This window comes from Alexandromys fortis, unplaced genomic scaffold, assembly GCF_014885135.2.
Source record: "Alexandromys fortis isolate MF-2015 unplaced genomic scaffold, M_Fortis_MF-2015_v1.1 scaffold_207, whole genome shotgun sequence".
NCBI classification, from domain to species: Eukaryota; Metazoa; Chordata; class Mammalia; order Rodentia; family Cricetidae; genus Alexandromys; species Alexandromys fortis.
In genome coordinates, this window is record NW_026068106.1 from 1,898,633 (window position 1) to 1,920,857 (window position 22,225).

Sequence of the window (22,225 nt, forward strand, 5' to 3'; positions counted from 1 at the left end):
AAACTAAAAGATAAATAAAGCTGGACTAGAGCAGGCAATAGCCAAAGGAAAAGACACAACATGGATCTCTCTTAGAAACAAACCTCTGTAAGCAGGTCAGACTGGAAAAATCCCAGGTATAGATAGAGAAGGTAGGAGAATTGCTGAGACTTTGAGGCCAACCTGGGCTAATTTGAGATCAGGAGTTGATTCCTTCGGTTTTTTTTTCTCACTCTGCTTAGGATTGTTACAACTTTTCAAATGTTTGTGAGTGTGTTTCCAAATTAATTATAGTATCTTTTGCTAGTTCCATAAAAAATATCTTGAAAATTTAAAGGGAGGTTATGTTGAGTCTGTAGGAATGGGAGATATTTTCCTCTTCTTCGTTGTCTTTTGTCAGTGTCTTAATGTTTTCACTGCAGAGGTCCTTCACTGTTTTAGTTAGATATATTTCTAGGTATTTTTTATAGTTATTGTGAATGAGATTTTTTTCTTGATTTCTTCCTTAGAAAGTTCGTTATCTTATATCCAGTACTGAAAGTTTTTTTTCAGGTCTATGAGTTCACTACCAAAGTCTATAGTGATGTTTCAGGAGAGACTCAAGCTATTTGCTAACAGGGATACTTTTAGGGTTGCTTTTTTCCTTTTTGTGTAACTTTTACTGTTTCTCTTGTCCAATTTCTCTAGCTAAGACTTTTACCATTATTCTAAAAAAAATCTTATTATTATTTCAAAAAATTTGTTTTCAGCATATTTACTATAATGTTGGCTAAAAGTCTGTCATGTGTATTATGTTGAAATATTTTTCTATTTCATCATGAAGAGGTAGTGAACTTGCCATAGGCTTTTTCTGCATGGATTTTGATGATCATGTGATTTCTGTCCTTACTTCTTCAGCAGAGAGTTCTGTTCAACCTGGTTATTCAAATACAGGAAAATGAAACTAGATCCACACATCTGGCCCAACACAAACACACACAAAATATTCAAACTAAGTTACACAAAATTTAAAAGATTTTGCACAGCAACAACAACAACAAAGAAAGGACGGAAGAGAAAAGGGAAAGAAAAATCAGTGAAGCAACAATACAACCTGTAATGGGGGAACAAACAAAAGCTTGCTAACTAGAGTGCAGACAAGGCATTAATATTTAGAATTTGCAAAGACTTTTTTAAATACCAGGAAGAGAAAAGAAAACAAATCAATTAATAGGTAAGTATAACAACTATTTAAAAAGACAGTTTTCTGGAAAAAGAAATACCAATGGCTAATAAAAAATTAAAATGTATTCAACATCCTCAGTCACCAGGCGTATGCCTAAAGTTAAAACCACCTTGACATTATATCTTACGGTAATCAGAAAGACCATTATCAAGGTAGCAAACAAGAGCAAGTGTAGGTGATTTGTGAAGAAAACCCTTCACTCACTCCTGTGGGAACGTCAAATTGGTATGGCCACTATGAAAACCACTGTGGAGGTGCCTCACAAAAACAAAACTATAATACCATATGATCTACTTATGCCACTTCTCGGTAGAGACCTAAAGGATTATGAGTCACCATTCCAGAGACACTTTGATGTCCATGCTCATGGATATAGTGGCCACATTTGCTAAGAAACTGCATCAACCTCGATGCCCATCTAATGATGAACGAGTAAATAAAATGTAGACCATACAACGGTATTTCATTCAGCAGTCAGAAAAAAAAAATAAAATCATGATATTCTCAGGAAAATGGATGGAACAAGGAGTTATTTTGGTAAATGAAGTAAGACTGACTTAGAACAAGACCCATAAGATTCATCACACACAGGGAATCTAATTTTAAACCTATGTGTGCATTTGCATGGTATGTGTCCACAAGTTCTTATCTCATATGCACAATGTAAATTAAAACTCTCTCTCTTTCTCTCTCTCTCATCTATGTGTGTGTATCTATCTTTTATGAAACTAGCAATGGAACCATGAAATCGGAGATAAAAACTCCTAAAATGGGTAAAAGAAAAAAGAAAGGTAATGAAATAGTTGTGTTCCTTCTCATCCTACTGCACATACTGGCTTTGTGGGAGCCTAGGCAGTTTGGATGCTCCCCTTACTAGATCTGGCTGGAGGTGGGTGGTCCTTGGACTTCCCCCAGGGCAGGGAACCCTGATTGCTCTTTGGGCCAATGAGGGAGGGGGACTTGATTGGGGGAGGGGGAGGGAAATGGGAGGCGGTGGCGGGGAAGAGACAGAAATCTTTAATAAATTAGAAAGAAAGAAAGAAAGAAAGAAAGAAAGAAAGAAAGAAAGAAAGAAAGAAAGAAAGAAAGAAATAGTTGTGACCTGAAAACTAAGGGGGTAGGTGGTGGTTTGATAATGATACCTCAAAGGAGTGTGTATTTTAATGCTTGTTCCACAACTGATGGAATGATTTGTTAAGGATTACGAGCTATGGCCTTGCTCGAGGAGGTATGTCACTGGGGATGGGCTTTGAGGTTTCAAAAGCCAAGGCCTTCCTGAGTAAATGTCTCTTCCTCATGCTTATGGATCAAGGTGTAAGCTCTTAACTACTGCTCTGGCACCATGCCTGCTTGCCTGCTGCCATGCTTCCTGTCATGATGGCCACAGACTCTAACCCTCTGAAACTGTAAGTCACAAGTAAATTCTGTCTTCTATAAATTGCCTTGCTGACAGTGTCTTATCATAGCAATAGAACACTAACTAAGACAGGGTGACTACTTGAAGTGATGGAGGGGATCAACACGAGGGTAGGCTGGTGTCAGAGTTGAGGGTAGGTAGGGGTAATGAATGAAAGCAAAACATAAGTAAACACATATATGGAAATATTGTAATAATCCATTCTATTTTGTGCTAATATTAAAAACACTTTTTAAATAGAAGGAGGATAAGAAATAAAAAGGTAGGAAGGAAGGAATGAGGAAGGGACAGGAGAAAGTAAGAGAGGGGAGAGGGAGGGAGAGGAAAAGGGAGAGAAGGAACCTGGTAGTCAACTAATGGGACAAAATAGGTTAAACAAAAAACAGATAACTTGTGTGTTTGGTTAAGACCAGCATTTATCTTGGTGTGGTCTTAGGCACCCATGGAGGAGCAATTCTGTGGAGTAAAGACATTAGTCCAAGCAATCACACTGAGTTTGAAATGGATGTAAAATACACAAGCGGAATTAGTAGAGGTAAAAGCAACCCACAAATACCAGTCACAGATCTTTCTCATTTGAAATTTTGTAGTAGACACTTTTATTTAAAAAGTAAAAAAGGAGCACTAAAAGTAAATCTGATCATAGAGTATCTCAATGTGCCCTAAATCGCACTTCAGCATCACCAGCAACAGCAAGTTGTTGAAGCTTGTGACATTATCTTTTCATAACATCCTAGAAATATGATGTCTAATTTATCCTTAGAGCACATCACAATTTATACTAGCCATATTTCATATGTTCAGTAACCACATGTGTTAACATATCAGCCAATGAAGATTGAAATGCGGTAGAGCAGTTGAACTTGAAGAAACATTGGGGAATTATCACTGAATGTGAAAATAACTCAGATGACTTGGGAAGCACATATGTTTTTGAAGGAAAAGGAAGGTTCCCAGATTCTCTAAAGACAACTGCATTTAACGGCCAGAGAAAGGAGTGGATGAATTCAAGAAAACAGTGTTTTCCAGACACAAAATGGCAGATGTACATATGAACTCACAGAGACTATGATAGCATGAGCAATATCTGTGTAAGTTCAAGCCAGACAGGATGCCATCAAGGAAGAGAGGAAGAGGACATCAGTCCCACCACTAGCTTAGGAGCTATTGGCAATTGATTAATGCAAAGGAAAGCCAGATTTCTTCAATGGAGTGGCATCTAACATATCAATCACACACTAAGAAAGGCTCCAATCCCCAGGAGTAGAAGGTCAGCATAAACCAAAGCAAGAAAGGTTTTGAGGAAGTTGGGAGGAGGGGGTGAAAATGATCAAAACAAACTGTATAAAATTCTTAATGAAAACCTTTAAAAGAAGGTCTAAATCAATAAAAATATTAAAAAGATCTAAAAGCATACATGCACACACGCACACAAACCCACACTATTGACAGCATTATATATGTAATTATACATAAAAGCAGAGGAAAATATTCATGTCAATCTGGAGACTGGAATAAAAGAGGGATATAAGAGTCAAGATGGCTCTGTGGGTAAACATGCCAGCCACCAAGTGCGAAAATCTAAGTCCAATTCCAGGAACTTACACAGTAGGCCCTTCTCCTCTGACTTCCATACGTGTGCTATGGCATGCACACACATCCTCCTCCACACACAATAAATAAATGGAAATGTAACTCAAAATTTTTAAAAGAAAACTCCTACAACTCTGGGCCCTTTCATCACTAGGGAAAGTGTTGCTGACATAGTAGTCTAGGATAAGGTCCTGTATTGAGATCATCATCCTGGGTTCCTAGAAAAACGTTGCTAGAAGCAGGAGCTTGGGAATAAACCCTCCCCACGATACCAACGACGTAGGAATCACCATGAAGATGAAGCATGTTGTCACTTAACAAATAATAAATATGACTCTGCCTTGTACAAGGCAGCCATTTGTTCTTCACTTGGACACTGAGTATTATGACCAATTTTAAATATTTACTTGCTTCTGTCAAGCAAACTGTTGGTGTTGAGTCTGGGAAAGTTCTAGCACAGACGTGGGCTCCAGTCAGTGCAAGGAAGACAGTGAGTGACAGGATTCTAAGATCACTCACATCCAACAAAGAACTTAGGGATAGTGAGTGAAAAGGAGATAGAGATGGGGTCTAACAAAAGAAATCACCCCAAGTATTGGATGTTAGCAAACGGGAGGAGAGTGGAGCTTTGTTTGTGCAGCTATATAGAGCCTTGCTCTCTGCCCTTTGGGGACTGCTTGCTGAGAGAAGGGAGAAACAGTTGAAAGTAAAGAAGGCAGCTCTTGCCCCAGGGTAAATAGCACAACAAATTAATCCTTTCTCCAAACACAACAAACTTTGGATCTAAGCTGAATTCAAATTGCTCATTAGCACTGACATGTTCCTAATGAGGTTCTAATGCTCTGGGACAAAGATCAAGCCACTGAGCACAAAGAGGGAGGGGTGAAAGCCCGGAGTGGAGAATTAGAAGGACCAGGGAGCAGGACCACCCAAAGGTTCCTTTGCATCACTTAGGCTTTCTCAGGGGGTCTGAGGTCTGGGGTCTGGACTGAAGGTCTGAAGCGTTTCCCATTGCTGCTGCGTGAGAGCCCATAGACTGCTTTGAACTGCCTGGCTTCACAGCTCATATAATCTAACAGTCTTCTTCTAGAGAGGGCACAAGGGCCATAACACCACCAGGAGCATGCTGCGGTTTCCCTAGGACTGATTTGTGACAGCTGAGCATTTGTGCCTAGACCTGTGAGTTCACTTGAAATTTTGAAATAGAAGTCTGGGTAGAAAAGCAATGAACCTTCTTGGATGTTGTGTACTAAAGAGGTTTCCAGGACATGGAGTTTTGTATTTTAAAACTGGGGAGGAGGTGCATGAAGATCAAACAAGGTCACTATTTCACCCCACCATGAGTCTTTGGGGCGTGTTTGAAAATAACAGACGAGGATGAGCATGACCTGTCTCTGCAGCAAAGGGCTGCACAGCCCCAGAGATCTCCCAGAACAGATGCTGGGACAAGCCTGATGATTAGCAGAGCCTTCTTCACAATGCCTACTACCACTACACACACACACACACACACACACACACACACACACACAAGAGCACCTAAGCAAACCTGAAAGAAAGCCGTTTTAGAAGAAGTTTGACAGATTCATATAGATAAAATCATACATGTACATGATGTCCCTGTTCACTACACAAACCTCTTATTATCATGTAGGGGAAAAATCATATAAGAATAAAAAACACTAACTTTCATAGATTCCCCAAACATGCCTTCAAGTCGGGTTTTTGTGAAAGCATACTGATAATAATGATAATTAATATCAGGCTACATTCCTGAGAATAAAGAAAGCAACTTATTCTCAGCACAAGAAAATCTGAAATGCAAACATCCCCCTCTATCACTCTTATGCTACTTGGTGGGATTTGGGGCCCTTTTGCAGCAGAGAAAATAATGAATACTTTGGAAAGCAGGGAGAGAAAATATTTGGACTATTCAAAGATAACTCTAATTTTAAGTCTTCCAAAAGAAAATGAGAAAATGGACTTTTCTATGCACTCAGTTTGCAGCTAGTACAACCCTGGACTCTTTGACTCTCCCGCCTCTAGAGAACACCGGTTCAAGTAAGTTGCCAGTGTGGTCTGACCGAATTACTTGGCTTAATATTCATGGAGTTGGGACACTTAACAGGAGGAAATAAGTGTGGCTAAATATATACAATGCATTTGAAATAGGTAAAAGGGAGAGCCCCAGACACTCCACTATCATTACCTGGAAATTAAAGAGACCAGAAGCAATCCTATTATGCATTATAAACAGCCCAGCTGATGACTTAATGGTAGTTTGAGTAGCATAACCAAGGAGTCCTTGCTCCAATATTAATAGGAAAGGTATTGTACGGATCCAATAGTTCATGAAATTAACAAGGAAAATGAACTAGACGAAAGCAACCTGGCACGTAAGAGAAGGCATCCACAATTGCTCCCCTGAAGCACACTGAACACTTAAAAAGTGCTTGGGGAAAGTGCATGTATATAAATGAGGATGGCATTATTGGAATTTTTTAAATAGTACTTTCCATTTAAATAAATTTCAAATATTTTGTTGGTCATGAGTCTTTTAAAGAAGAAGCTGTTGACTCAAAATGTCAATAAGCGGTCACGGGCTATAACATCTGACCTCAAGGTACTGACAGCTGCTATTTGAGTCAGCCTAAAACAGCCAGAGATTCGTGGTTTCACAGTGGTCAACATTAGTCCCACTTCACTTTTAGAGAAATAAAAGCTTCAACTCATCAGAAAACAATTCCCCTTCAATATGCTTAGGCCTGACTGAGTGGTATATGTATGCCCATTGACAAGCTAAGAAGTACAGTTAATGCTACTTACAAACGAATAGACATACGATGGAGGACAACAGTTTCCCCACAAATGCTCCCAGGGACAATATGACTGAAGCTTGCATTGACCAAGCATGTATAGGAGAGGGTCTCCATAGAAGGAAGAATGTGACTTCCATTTTTCCCAGACAGGGACCCATCCAAGTCTTCCAAAACTGCTGCGTGAGGAAATGGAAATGCTACTAAATTTGGAGAGTTTTCAAACTTTAATTCTCTGGTCTTCACAGTAAATCCACCTACAAAATAGAAGACAGACTGTTATAAGTGACATGAATCTGTTATTACAGAACTAAATTCACAAGGTTTCTATCAGTACTTTATCTGGAATGTTCTATAATTTCATAATTCATTCAGTCATCCATGAAAGAAAAAAAGAACACAGATATTCTCTTATATCAGGATACATGTGCTAGAGATGTTGGAGGCCAAGAACTGCATGGCCAGCCACTATTCCGTTTATTCTGTAAGGCAGTTATTTTGTTCTAGAGGTAAATTTACTCTCCAAGAAACATTTGACATTCTTTTGAGTTATTATTGTCTGTCACAACTGTCACATTGGTGGCGCTACTGACAACTGAGGAGAATGGGAAAGAGATGCTGTTAAGTTCCCTACAATGAGTAGAATTTTTTAGATAACAAAAGAATAGCCTCAGATATCAATCATACCATGGAGGAAGGGCTCTTCTATTAAGAAATAGAAACAACAAACATTAGTTCTCTGAAGACCAAAGGTGTTACACTCTAACATCTCAATCTTTTGGCTTCCATTCCTCTACCATAGCCTAACCTCATCAATGATACCTCAAACTGTGAGGTTTAGACCTTAATTTTCTTATTATACTCACTTTCGCAACCAATATTTTATTAGCCATTAGTATAAACGGTCTTAAGAACACATTTTTTAAGTACTAGTTCAAGCCACACTTCTCAGCTCATTCTCTCATGTCACAATCATTGCCAGTCCATCTACCTAGGGACATGTTTATACCACACATCCTTATCACTGAAGGATAAAAGCACACAACGCTCAAGATATGCATTACATACTATAGTGTTGTGCACATTATAAACTACAGAAAAAAAAAAACAAATGAGAACAAGATGCTCACAGATGTAACATTTTTGCTCTGCTTATCAGTGGATTACATGCAGTGAAGCAAGCCATGTGTGAAAAACTTCTTAATTCCATATTCTGTAATGCATAACACTTACTAACACCCTCACCTCTATAATTTTCTTATGTTGGACATGTGTTTCATTTCCCAAGGAAAACATGATCTATAAAATCTCTAAGATTCTGCCTCTGTTATTTGTAATACTTGGAAATCAGGCTTTCCTGATGCAGTTTTCTCTTCAACCTTTGATGCCCAAGAGAGTCACTTCTCCAGGGCACACCCATCCCTGGTCCTTCACTGACTGTGTTCAATTCACCAAGACTATACTCTCATCACCCTTTGGAAATTAGGTTCTCAGACACTCATTTTTGAACAAGTATGTGTTTTTCCTGATTGAACCTTCTAGATCCTTATGTAGATCCAATAACAGACAATTTTTTAAATAAATGAAAAGTTCATTTACCCAACATCACCCAGTGATGAGAGCTTCTTTATTCAGTGTCTGATGAATGATATGAAATCATCAGGGAATTGGAGAACTATGAGATAAAGGGCACTTTAATATACCTATGACGATCTCACAGTCTTAAACTAAAATTTCCCGATCTTTGACTCTGCCTACACAGGGGTAAAATAGTAAAGTGGAGACTGGCTGATTATTCATTTAATTAAAAAAACAAACAATTATCTAAATTGGTGATTCAAACCACAAGAGCATATTTACTTGAATTACTTGGTTTGGCTGTTTACAACGATCAGACCAACTAAATTGTTCTCTGCCTCTTTCCACCTTGGCCTATGAGTCCTCCAAGGAGTTATTTCTCACCACTCTGTGTAGCAGTTGACAAGTTAGCAAGAGTTGCCTGTCTTTCTTTGTACACATCACAGCCCAAGTTGCTGAAAACTTCAAGTACCCTCATTCTGGATCTTTCAGCAATGGTGTGTGCAAACCTGTATAAGTTCATGTGCCCATCACCCGTCTAATGGCATTTATTCATCTCACCAACAAAAGTCTTCACTGGGCAACAGTCTCTCTTGCATGAACCAGTTTAAAAACAGGCACTAGACAAGAGAGATGTCTACATTTCATGAAGCTCTGAATCCAGATGAGACATGACAGAATGTCATGGTCACTGAAATACGTAGAGGACAAGGACAACAGATGACATGCAGGGAGCACCTAGCCTCCTGGATTCCTTTGAGGAACATAACAGTTTGTGTTGATATAATCTTGCAACTGAAAGCAATATTGACTCATCAAAGCCTCTGCCACTGTTTGTCAGCCTCACTTGATGCTGGTCTTATTTACCATCTGTCCTGTCTGCTCAAACTTACCCTGTCCTTGGGAACAGCCAGAACAGGTTCTGATGGCCACACAGTTCAGATCAAAATTAACAAAAGTTGTATTAGAAACCGTCAGTTCCCATCTTTTAGGCGTTTTAATCCCAGCTGACATACATAGACTTCCCTACAATTTTTTTTAAAAACAGAAAGATAAACAGAGAAACAAAGTAAGACTAACAGTCATATGAGATGTAGTTGTAATCACAAGTAAAAAATAATTAAAATGAGAAAACTGAAAGCTACATAGTGAAATTATTGAAACATCAAAACACTTGTTACTAATAGATATGAAATAACATATCTAGAAAACAGAAACCATATACCTAAAAAATAAAAATACAGAAAGTCCAATCAAGGAAGAAAGTAAAACATTTCTGTAAAGTGCAAGGGGTGCATGGTAAGTAGGGACATTTGAAAATGTCTAACAGGTAAAATAGGGAAGTAGAATTAAAATACAATATATCAAGTAGAATTTTAGATTTTTTTAAAAAAGTATCAGTTTCAAGTAGCTATGAAAACTACTACAGCTCATGTATTGATCAGGGAATATGAAATGGAGTAGCTACAAGGGAAGCCACTTAGCAGCTTCTCATCATGCCTCATATGGAACAGCCACTCAATTGAGAAGGAACAGTCATACAAAAATCATTCATAAATGCTTATACCAAATGGTTCATTATCACAAGACCTGGAAAACAATTCAAATGGTTTTCAACAAATGAAAGAACAAAAGAACTATGTTTCATTGGTGCAGCAGTATATAATTCATAACCAATAAGAAATAAAATCCTAGTAAAAATAACAAGTTGAATGAATACCTGAAAACATTTGGCACCAAAAGAAACCAATACCAAAATGTTGCATGCCATATGATCTCACTTATGTAATTATTGAGCAAGACCCCTTCCCAACAGAAAGCAGATTAGTGGTGGCTCAGCATTAGTCGTCAGCAGAGGATGTGGTTAGAGAGATGAAGCCCAGGGCAGCTGAGGTTGAGACAACTCTTCTGTATATTGATTATGGTAGTTGTGGTGACACAAATTTATACATGTGTTGAAATGTAGAAAAACACATCAAAAAAGGTTAGCTTCTTTACAGATAATACAGAAAAGGAATCTTGTTTAAATATCCAAAATGACACAACTCTTTCTAGATTTTCCCACAAAAACTTCCTCAGCAAATCCATTCACCTAAGCTATTGGCTCTGAATTTTTCCATTGTTAAAAGTCGTTGCACAATTGAGAACCATTTCTTTTTTAAAAATCTGCAATAGGAAAAAAATGGCAACGAATATAAACAAACAAGGGAAATAAATAAAATCTTGGAACTCAGGACCGCAAGGGGTGCACCCACACACTGAGACAATGGGGATGTTCTATCAGGAACTCACCAAGGCCAGCTGGCCTGGGTTAAAACCAGTTTTGCTGAACATAGCGGACAATGAGGACTACTGAGACCTCAAGAACAGTGGCAATGGGTTTTTGATCCTACTGCACCTTTTGGTTTTGTGGGAGCCTAGGCAGTTTGGATGCTCACCTTACTAGACCTGGATGGAGGTGGGTGGTCCTTGGACTTCCCACAGGGCAGGGAACCCTGATTGCTCTTTGGGCTGACGAGGGAGGGGGACTTGACTGGGGGAGGGGGAGGGAAAGGGGAGGCGGCTGGGGGGAAGAGACAGAAATCATAAATAAATAAATAAATAAATAAATAAATAAATAAATAAATATCTTGATGTAAGTAAAGTTAGTATACAAGTCCAAGGAAAATGAAAACAGTGTAATTAATATGATTCTACTCCTAATAAAGTAAGTGTTGAAAACATCACAAATGTATAAAGAGACAGTACTAACGAAGGGGGCAAGAAGCAAGCAAAAGTTCTCCAGTTCTCCAGACAGAAGTGACTGTCTACCGGTTCGTGGGTGTGAACACACTGCCTGCACCAGGTGAATTATCAACCCATCCTGGGCATGGACGATATAGGAATAGAAAACTGTTGATTGACCAAGCTGGGGAGTTGTATTAAGGATCAGGGATGAAGAAATCTTAAAGAAATGACGGCATGAAAAGATAGGAAAATGGGAATGGAAGGAAGTTGAAAGCAATAAGAAACATGGGGTGTGATAGCAAAAGAGGATAGGTAACGGGGAGTGAGAAGACAGATGAGTAAGAACAAAGTGTGCTGATGTATCTACACAGATATCATGACAAAATGCTGCTTTGTACTTTAGCTTAAACAATTAATTTTTAAAGGAAAATGCGTGGTGGGGAAATGTCTGAAAGGACAGTCAAAGTGGGTGATCTGTTACCAGACACCTGACCACTGCAGAGGACAGGGAAGCACACACACTGGACGTCCCTGTTACCAGACACCAGACCACTGCAGAGGACAGGGAAGCAGACACACTGGAAGGCCCTAGAGCTCTGAATAAAAGGACTAGCTCTTGAAAAGCATCTGCTTCTTTGGTGAATGGCTCAGAGGAAGAGCACTTTAAACCTGAGTTTTTCTCACAGAAGGAGTAAGATGAATTACATGAGCTCAGAGTATAAGTTTTAAAACTCCAAGAGTCTATACAGATTTTTTCAAATGAGGAAAACAAGGTAGAAAATGGTTAGAAACTGTCAAATACCAACAATTCCTGTTGGAAATTCAATAAACAGAATTTGATCATGAGAAAATATTTGGTACAGTCAGAAAATGGAATAATACACAATGACTGGAGTAAATTACTACAGCACGAAAAGACAGACAAAGCTCATGGACATATTATTGTGCCAAAGAAACCCAGGAACAATAATGTGCTCTGTGACTGTGTTATATCGAATAATGAGGAGGAAAAAAATCAATTCATATCACCAGGAGTCTGAATCATGGTTCCCCTTTAGCTGAGGATACTTGTGTTTAAATCTGGGGGAAAGGGAAGCCAGTACAAGGGAAATGGGTAGTGTTTCTTATCAGGGTGGTATATGGTTGATTTGCTTTATTAAGAAAAACACATTGTGATCATTATTGTTATATACAGACATATGTGTGTGAGTGTGTGTGTGTATATGCGTGTGTGTGTGTGCACATACATGCACACACAAATAGATGAGTACAATCTGCTGAACCTCTCTCTCTCTCTCTCTCTCTCTCCCTCTCTCTCTCTCTCTCTCTCTTTTGCTAGTTTTGTGTATTTGGTTTCAGGACTGACCACTATGTACTGGATAACCAATAAGGGGGCTCATCCCTGGGAGAGGCTAATTCTTCTTTCTCCAGCAATTGTGAGTAGCCTGTGTCCAATCAGGGAAAAGAGACTATCAATTTGAGAGCTGGAGGGTATATAGGAGGGATTGGAGGGAGAAAAGGAAAGGGGAAGCTGATGCAATTCTACTTTAATTAAAACTTCACTGACAAAATACATTGTGTGCTTTTCTCTGTAAATATTTTCATATAAAATTTACTTTCAAAGGTAGAACCAATAGGGCGTAAAAGAAGCAGAGGATAAAAGGATAAGTAAAGAAAGAAGGTAAACAAAGCCTCATCCCTAGCTGAGAAGCTTCTGGCCACTGAGGATTGCCGGAAAGGGGAGAGAGTTTCCTTCAGGGCTGTAGCCCCTGAGAAGCTACCCATGATCCAGAGGATGGTCCTATGTCCTTCACTTGCAGGTATCTCTAAGTGGACTCAGTGGATTATCTTTTAGAAAAATTACATGACGATGAGAGTAAATAGTGGGGCAGATAAAGGAGAAGACGGAGTGGAAGGAATGGAGGAGTGGTCTTGATCGTACCCTGTTATATGCATGACTAAAGATCTTGAGCAATAAGAAAAGAAGAAAAAAGATTGAAGTTAAAAAATTGAAGTCTGGAATTGCTGAGGTATAGTTTAGCATCGTTAATGTAATTATAACATCATCACAACCAGCAGGCATGTTAAAAATTTAATCCCAATAGCTAGAATGTCAAAGCATAATGAGTATGTGAGAAATGAGAAAAATATCTTTGAAAAGATGCAACACAGGACAATACAAATCAAGTTAGAAAAATGGGGGAAATGAAAACAAAAATAATGATTAAAACTGAAAGCACAAAACAAGACAGTAGAAAATGCAAATACGTGGGAGACATCAGCACGGATGGTAATTGAAACCGTGAGAGAAAATGAGATTTCTCCCAGCGGGAGCGAGCGTATTGAGAAAAGAGGGGCCCTGCAACAGAATTCAGAGACATGAAAAAGATGAAAGGTCTAAACTGGGGTAGACAAATCCCCAATGAAAATGAGAAATAACCCCTCGAGAAAATGAACGAAGAATGAAACAGCTCCACCAACACCTGCTGAATATTTTAATTCACATTTTATAAATATTTTCAAATGAGTGAAGAAGTTGAAAGTATAGAGAATTTTATGATTAACAATGATCTAGATTCAAGTATTTACACTATGGCATCTTATTCTTATCACCTACTTTTTTCTGGTAAATCACATGGAATGTATTTACAGACATACATTATACCACACCTATACACATAAATGTGCATCATTTAAACACAAGTCTGGTGTAACTATAATGTCATTATCCCATCTGCAAAACTGTCTGGCCACTTTAAACAAATACCAAATTATTTCCAATAGCAACACAAAGACAGCCAGCCTGAAGATACTCAGAAACATAAGGAGACCAAAATTTAAATCCAAACCGGGGTGTTTCTATAAATGAAAGGGGATGACGATTAAACAGGATGTTAAGCATCTAGCCTCAAAAAACTGCCAAACCAAACGAAGATGTGACATGCATCAAGCATTTTTCCTGAATATTAAAAGTATTCTATGCACATGAACACATGGGTGAGAATACCAACACAGACACGAACATGTTTATTTTCCTCTACTCAGAAAAACCATAACTAGTGTCTGTTGGAGGATATGATTATCTTATAATTGAATGCTAACAATCAAATGTGAGTGAGAAGGCCAAATTCTCTGAAATCTTTCATTCTACAAACCCAGGCAAGCTTGGAAGACAGAGGTGGAAATCTTACTCCATAGTCAGTCTAACACCCTCCTTATATGGAATAAAAAATAAAAAAGATGCCTGCCAATAATATAAACTTTAAAATTCATTAATTAAAGACTGTCATTTCTCTTGTTGTGTAGATCATGGGGTTTTTCAGACTCTTCAATACTTTTTTGAATGTTTACTTGATTGTGTATATTTAAGAATTACAGGATCCTGGTATCTAGGTAGAGAGTAAAATAGTTATTGTAATGAGGACAATTAACATATCTGTCTTCCCACACATTTGTTTGTTTGTTGAGAAGAGCAGCTAAGATTTATCTATTGAACAGAAACTGCTAATACAGCCCAATCTGACTAACTGTAATCTTCACAGTGCATTGGGCACAGTGCATTTATTTGAGATTGCAGACCCAAAAGGGTTTACAGTATCAGCATCGGGTAAATGAAATTAAGCAAAGAATCTCCTTTATAGGACACTCCCCTAGAACAAGATTTTCATAGAGAATACTTCAGAGGAAATGGCATACCTATTAATAAATGTTTCCCACTGAAGCGCCTTCCTTATACAATCAATAGCATTTGATCACACACGGAAGAGCAGCAAGGCTGCCCTATCTAGCATTCAGCACGAATATGGAGCTACCCTTTGTACAGACAATGGATCTCTCCATTTTATCTTACTTGCTAATTCAGTGTAAACAATATCATCATTTAAGTAACAGTAGGATATAAAATTGAATGCTTTTATTGTTCGGGTGACTGACCTTTATCTAGAATCCTCTAGATCAAACGTGTTCAGGAGTTTTTATCAGTAATCTCTTGGCCTGCATTTGCTGAGAGTCTCAATGGCCATCAACTGCCTTTCTAGTGAATAACCTCAGGGGCGTGTGATTGTATTTTATTATCTCATTATTTGGCCATAATTTACATCTTAACTTATGGTACTCTTCCACTAATTATGATGTCTAGTTAATAGTAATTAAGAGACTAAAACATTAATTCACCAGGACAGTTACTCAGTTTGATGGGAATCTTGCTTTAGCATATTCTCTGAAGTCATGACTGAACTTAAGGTCTGTTGACCATGCAACATCCCTTCTGGAAGCAACACAGGCTAGAGAGATGAGTCATCTCTAAATCAGCAACTTTCTCAAGAAAAGGAAAAACTGCAAGAAAATAGATAGTTCAAAGAGTGAACTCAAAAGTTGAAATCTAAATATAGGAAAGTCTAATAATTTGAATAATTTTTTTCAAATCTTAATTTATCATATATCTATGAATAATCTATGTAAGCACAAGAGCCAATTACTATATAAATTCCTACCAATACATTTGGGAACATACTGAAGCAAAATGATTGCCATGGATCCCTAGAATTCTACAAGCCATCTTCTAGCTTCAAATTGTTAACAGTGTGTGTAGGTTCATTGTTCTCAGGTTGGCAGGATCTACAATCACATAGGAGACGTGGCTCTGGGCATGTCTGGTAGATCTTGGTTAGATTAGGTCACCTGAGCTGGAAAACCCCACCCTGAATAGGGGATAGCATCCAGGACTGCGATATAAAAGAGAAAGCTGGCTGAGGACAAGTGTTTGTTCATCACACCCTCCTTCTCAACGTGGATGTGACATAAGCAGTTGCCTTGTGCTCCTGTCTCAGTGACTTCCATCCTGATAACCATACCCTCAAAATGTTAGCTGAAACAGACCCAATCAGGCATTTGCCACAGTCACAAGAAAAGTAAGTAATATAAATGTTCATTGCTTATATCCACGTGACTCTTTTAGAAACAAGGACAAAGGAAATTACTGAAGGCCTAGAGCCTAAGAGGCCCTGAGAGCATTCGGGAACTTCCTTAAGAGGAAAAGATCCTGTTAATCTGGGAAGCAGCTTTTGACTACACTAGGATTGCCATCTCTTGACTATGAAGTGTCCACCACAGGCTTGATATCTGATACTGGTTCTATAGCGAGAGCCATCATTTACAGAGGCTATGAAACCACGAGAAGGTGGAGATGGCTTGGCAAAAGTCAGCCATTGGTGGAAGAACACGATCTACCCAAGCCCTGATTCCTACCATATGCTCTGCTTCCTTATCGGCTGTGATGTTATTCCTCATAGCTATTAGAATTTCCAGCCACCTCCCCTTCCCTACCATGAAGGACTCAAGTCCACGCAACTCTGAGGCAAAATAAATCTTTCCTTCCTCAGTTGTTCGTGTCATGTATGTTGGTCACAACAATGTAAAATGAACTCATGTGCTTCCTTGGACTATGTAATGCAGGACAAACCATCTATAATCTGATTTTTATAATACAGAAACAGTATTTTTTGAAGGACAATGAGTCACATCCAAAATCTTATCACACACATTCCTTTGTCTCAGTCTCCAATACTGGAGGCATTTTCCTTGAAGCCCATTGGGCATGTTGGTCAGTAAATCAGGTAGACAATCTTCATTCTTCCTCTTGTCTCCCAATTCCAATTCCCCAGTGTCATCCCCCGTCCTGTAGCACACCATCTTCAGAGTCCCATCTTCCTTCTCTTCTCCCATTTCCTTGGATGGGTGGGGCAGTTCACAGTTCCTCAAGGCACACTCAGCTTTCCTCCCCACGTGGACCCTCTCAACCCCACCCTTCCCCTTCTACCCCATCCTCATTCCTTTTGGTCAGCTCCCAATACCTAGAACACATTCCATCTGGGACCCCTAACTCCCCAATGTCCATACCTGGCAGGGACTCAGAAGCCACCCAAACAGCCACCATACTCCTAAGTTCCAGAGAGGTGAATAGATGACTCACCCAACAAAACCTATTCACATAATAATAATTTGTATAAACCTGGGTAGCCTCATCCATGCTCTTTGGGGTGGCAGGCTAAATGGAGAAATGACCCTGTTAACAAAAATGTGACCACAAAGTGTAGAAAACCACAGCATGGGGACAGTGTAGCTTTGTGCTATTCACAATCTTTGACAGATTCTAGAAAATTAAACTAAGTCAACATGGGGAGGAATTGCTCATTTGATTTGGTTTTTGAGACAGACTTTCATTTTGTACATCAACCTTACTTGGAAATTATGTCAAATCCCCTGCCTCAGCCTCCAAACTGCTTGGATAACAGGCGTGAGCCATGACACTCAAACTATTAGGTTTTTAGTATTGAATTTGCATACATCAAAAGACCTACCTTTAACTCAAATAAAAATTCTTCAGACTGTTAATAACTTCTGGTTTGTATAGACTCGATACTCCATCTCTAAGTATTTGCATCTTATTATGAACATCATCACTATTACAAATAAAATGCTCCTTTTAACCTTTTTTTTCACTAAAAATTCTATTATAATTATGTATTAGATCATCAGGGAGCCCAGTCTCCATGATTCAGTCTTGATGGACAACCCACAAGAGCCACAGTAGAGCACCCACCTGGTGTGTGAAATGACCAAGTAAAAAGCTGTCCATAACCACGGTGTCCGCATCGCTTTCCAAGATGTCGATTCCGCTGTCTCTGCATGCATAAACCTGGAAGTTTTTCAGGTGCAGATTGCTGCTTCTGAAAATCTATAAAGTAACAGCCTACATTATGCTAAAGGTCTAAGGATTATTTTTTCTCAGACTACAAGAACTCTTTAATTATTGATTAAGTATAAATAAGTAAATAAGCACACTGGCATATTTAAGCAGGTTTTGCCTACCAAGATCAGTACAGACATCTCAACGTTGCTAACAAATCCCCCTGGAAATTACAGTTTTCCTCTGTCAGGCAATACATTAAGAGGTTGATGTGAATTGTCCACATATTTAAAACAATTTTATAGTCCCCAAATGTGCAAAATTAATTAATAAAAGTGTCGCATTACAAAAATCTTCAGTGCTTAGCATTTTAGCAAGGCATTAGCAGTGCTAGTCAGATTTTGCAAATACAAAAATCAGTAAGTTTGTGTGTGGATTTAACATATGCATACGTACATATGAGTATTGGGACTAACACCTCTACAAAGGCATGAAGGAGTAGCAAAGTTTAGTAGGGCTGAAAAGAATCCCATTAATCTGGCAAATGGGGTTCTTGCTATTCACCTTGGTCTCCTAGTATCAAGTGCTCTTGGGCAAAATGATTTTTAACTTCCCTAGGCCTGAGGTTCCCCATCTTTAAGGTGAGGACCAACAGCTAACCTAATGGCCGTGCCTTGTTCTTTAAATCATATCATATTTGCATTCATACTTGAACTGAAAGTGTCCTGCTGAGGCCTAGGTATCCTTCACATATGATGTAGCACGCTTTCACATGTCATTCAGATTTTGCACATCCATGGCCTAAAATGTCCGCATGCAAACATTTTATAAAATGACACTTCTTTGGAGACGGGCTATGAGTGCAAACCAGGTAAGACCTGAGCTGGTAACTGCATAGCTACTACCTAATTACAGGCACCCACAAATAACTCATTTGCAAATATATTTAAAAACAATAACCAAGCCTTAGTTAGCAAATCTTGAGTTTTAAATTATACAGTAGCTAAGCGTAAATTAAAGGTGCCGGTACGGTTTTCACAGTGTGCTATCATTTCTCTTCATTATAGAAGAAATACCATCTGAAACATGGTGAAAATAATGCTTTTAAACTATTATTATACCTAGAAAATGAAGAAATATTTGGTTCAAATAAATAATTCTTATCTATGAGACATGAGAAAACATTTCCCCACACGCAAAAAAAAAAAACACCTAAAAAACCTAAAATAAAATGTTCAACATATTAGGGATCTCCTTGCTAGTTATCCTAATTGTATATTTTAGGCTTTCTTCATGCAAAGTTTTCTTCCTTTTATTAGGAACTTGAGTAAATATTTGTCTTTTACTATGATTTTGCTTTTGTTCTCGTCCCTAAAGGCTTTAAAAACATATTTCCTCATCTATGTATCCTAGACTGCACAGCTCTAAATTGCAGAAATGAATTCAATGCAGTTGTCTCTTTGTAGTACTGGTGACCCTAGGTAATTTTGTTCCTAACTGACAGAAAACAAAATTTCCCTTTTAAAAGTCACAGTGGCAATACAAACTAAATAAGTAAGCACGAATCTATTGTTTTCTTTTGAGGGAAAAAAAATAGAAATTAAAACACATTGGTTAAAGTAAATGACAGCTAGAGCTGAACCTATTTCCTTTGAGGAACCATGTTTTTCTTAACACTGAAGCATTCATTATTCAGGAGATTACACTAACAAACACATATTTGTGTCTTTACTCTGCAGTTGGTTGTGTTCCTGGTTGTGTGACATTTGACAATTCCATTACTTTTGGGTTCTTCAGTTATTAGTCATAAGTAGGAACTGAAAGGGAAGTATGGGTAGATGAACCTGTACAATTGTCATCTCCTGATTGTAAATGTCATTTAAAAGCCCTGTTGCCTTACAGTTTTGAGAACCCATATATAAAATGACCTCTGATGTAGGATTTGTGCATTCAGCACCATACACACACACACACACCTATGATACCATTGATACTAGATGTGATAACATCACAGTGTTCTCATTCTCATCAAACTAAAATGCCTTGGATAGAGTGATGTAACAGTCTGCCTCTAGAAAACAAAGACTGTGTATGTATATATGTATGTATGTATGTATGTATGTATGTATGTATGTATGTATATGCATGCATGTATGTATAAGCTAAAAATCATACCTTGGCACCACCTGCACTTCCCCAAACAATGAAATCTTGGAAGAGAGTGAAGCCTGTGTCATTATTCCAAAGTGGTTGAAATTGAGGATATATAAGAAGGCCATACCTAGAAAGAAAGGCAAAGAATAAAAATAAATTCAATATTTCCCCAGTGGGATTAAAGGAAGTTTTATTCATTTTTAAAAGAAGACATATTGTCATGAACATCTTTACAGGTGTGTGTGTAAGATGTGTGTGTGTGTATCTGGTAATAGAATTAATGGATCAAATGATACTTATATTTTTAATTTTTAGGGGATCTTCTATGTGTGTATAACAGTAATACTAACATCCCCATTAGTAATTTATAAGTTTGATTTCCTTTACCCAAATCCATGCCAATACCATAATTCATCATTCTGAATATATTCATCCTAACAGGTGTGAACTTATAACTCTTCATGGTTTTAATTTTCAGTTTCTTGTTGATCATCAGTCTTAAGTATTTTAATATACTAGCTCATCACTTCTATATGTTCTTTTTAGAAGTGTCATCTTAGTTCTATTGTCTAGTTTAAAGTTGGATTATTCAGAGCAAGTTCTTTGATTGTCTCCTGTAGTCTTGATTTTTATGCTTCGTTAAATATAAAAATAATGAAATTTGGGAGCATGGACACAAGCAAAACCTGGAACCCTCCTCTCTGATGGACTCTGCTAATTTCTCAATCTTTTCTTTTTGTACCCTGTGACTTGCTTCTGCCATTTAACCATAAATAGATAGCCATGTTTCCTGATATTCTATCAGCCCTTATAACTACTCCTTTTAGTAGAGTAAACCCTAGCACTTACTTATATCACGTTTTGTTCTTCTGTACTTTCATATTCTACCATAGCTTGCTCTTGTCCATATATTCTTTATCTCATATTCTAGGGGTAACAAAGAGAAGGAGTGTGTGCTTTATAGCTACATTTACAGTATAAGAGACCATGCCCAAGTGGGCTGGTATCTTAAATGCTATTGGCTGAAGAAGTGGAATGTGTTCCCACAGCATGTATCATTGCCACATCTCAAATCAAATTTCAGGAAGCCTTCACCCTTTGTCCATAAAACCAATCATGAAATCATAAGCACCCCACTTATATATAAATGAATTTAACCAGCATTACCTGGTACAAGAGTGAGCAGTGTTCAACGTGAACGAAAGGAGCGGAGCTTGTGAGGTTTGCCTGGTCACAAGGTAGAAAACATAGCCATAGCCAGCTGCACACACTCTGTTGCCCTACAGAAATTAAGGGAGATTTAAAAATAGTTATTCCATACATGCAGAGGTTGCTGCAAAGAAAGAACTTTATTGTCCCTTCCTACTTTCTTACTTATTCTTTTTTCACATGTGATAAAAAATTTGTGGACTGAGTTGTTCCAGATTTCACCATAGGATCAACCTGTGCCCTTACTTTCCAAACTCCAGAAAACTTGACTACACTTTAAATTGTCCCTCTCCAGAACTAGCCTTCCATTTTAAATTTTTCTTAAAGTTTCTGTGGCATGAAGATGTGTGGGCTAGCTTTATTTTAAATTTAACTTCTTTATTGATTCTTTGGGAGTTTTACAGCATGCACCCCAATCCCACTCACCTCCGGATACCTCATATCTTTCCCTCACCACTTTAGTGCCCCACACAAAAGAAAAAAAGAACAAGAAAGCAAGCAAAGAGGTAGGTCCTTTGTTTACAAGCCACACAAGCAGCAAGGGGATCCGGTCCACGCACCAGGAGAGACATCACTGGGGTGAGTGAGTTTCTGACCGCGGCAGCAGCCCGGGACAGGGAACTCAGACACCCCTCCTACACTTCCTGGTCATCCTCAGGGGCTACTCTGCCCGATACCCCCTCTCTCTTCCTATCCCACCCAGCTTATATCCACAACCCTCCCCCCTCCATCTGACTCCCTTCCCTCTTTGACCACATACCATCCACCAGCCCAGCCTGTCCAGGCTCTAGGACCGAATCCGAATCGGCAGGGCAAACGGGAGGGTGCTAGCTCCTTTG

At 38.5% G+C, this 22,225-nt stretch overlaps 1 protein-coding gene across 5 annotated transcripts in view; it reads right to left on the reverse strand.

The window, feature by feature from the left end:
- Window positions 1-22,225, reverse strand: part of Pkhd1 (PKHD1 ciliary IPT domain containing fibrocystin/polyductin) — a 438,845-nt gene that overhangs the window by 196,891 nt on the left and 219,729 nt on the right. For all 5 annotated transcript variants that reach the window (XM_050124099.1, XM_050124100.1, XM_050124101.1 and 2 more), the window contains exons 44-48: window positions 21,345-21,457; window positions 20,199-20,304; window positions 17,937-18,071; window positions 9,502-9,634; window positions 7,041-7,287 (exon numbers count right to left, since the gene is read on the reverse strand). In XM_050124099.1, coding sequence (XP_049980056.1) covers window positions 7,041-7,287; window positions 9,502-9,634; window positions 17,937-18,071; window positions 20,199-20,304; window positions 21,345-21,457 — 734 coding nt within the window. The remainder of the gene's footprint in view (window positions 1-7,040; window positions 7,288-9,501; window positions 9,635-17,936; window positions 18,072-20,198; window positions 20,305-21,344; window positions 21,458-22,225) is intronic.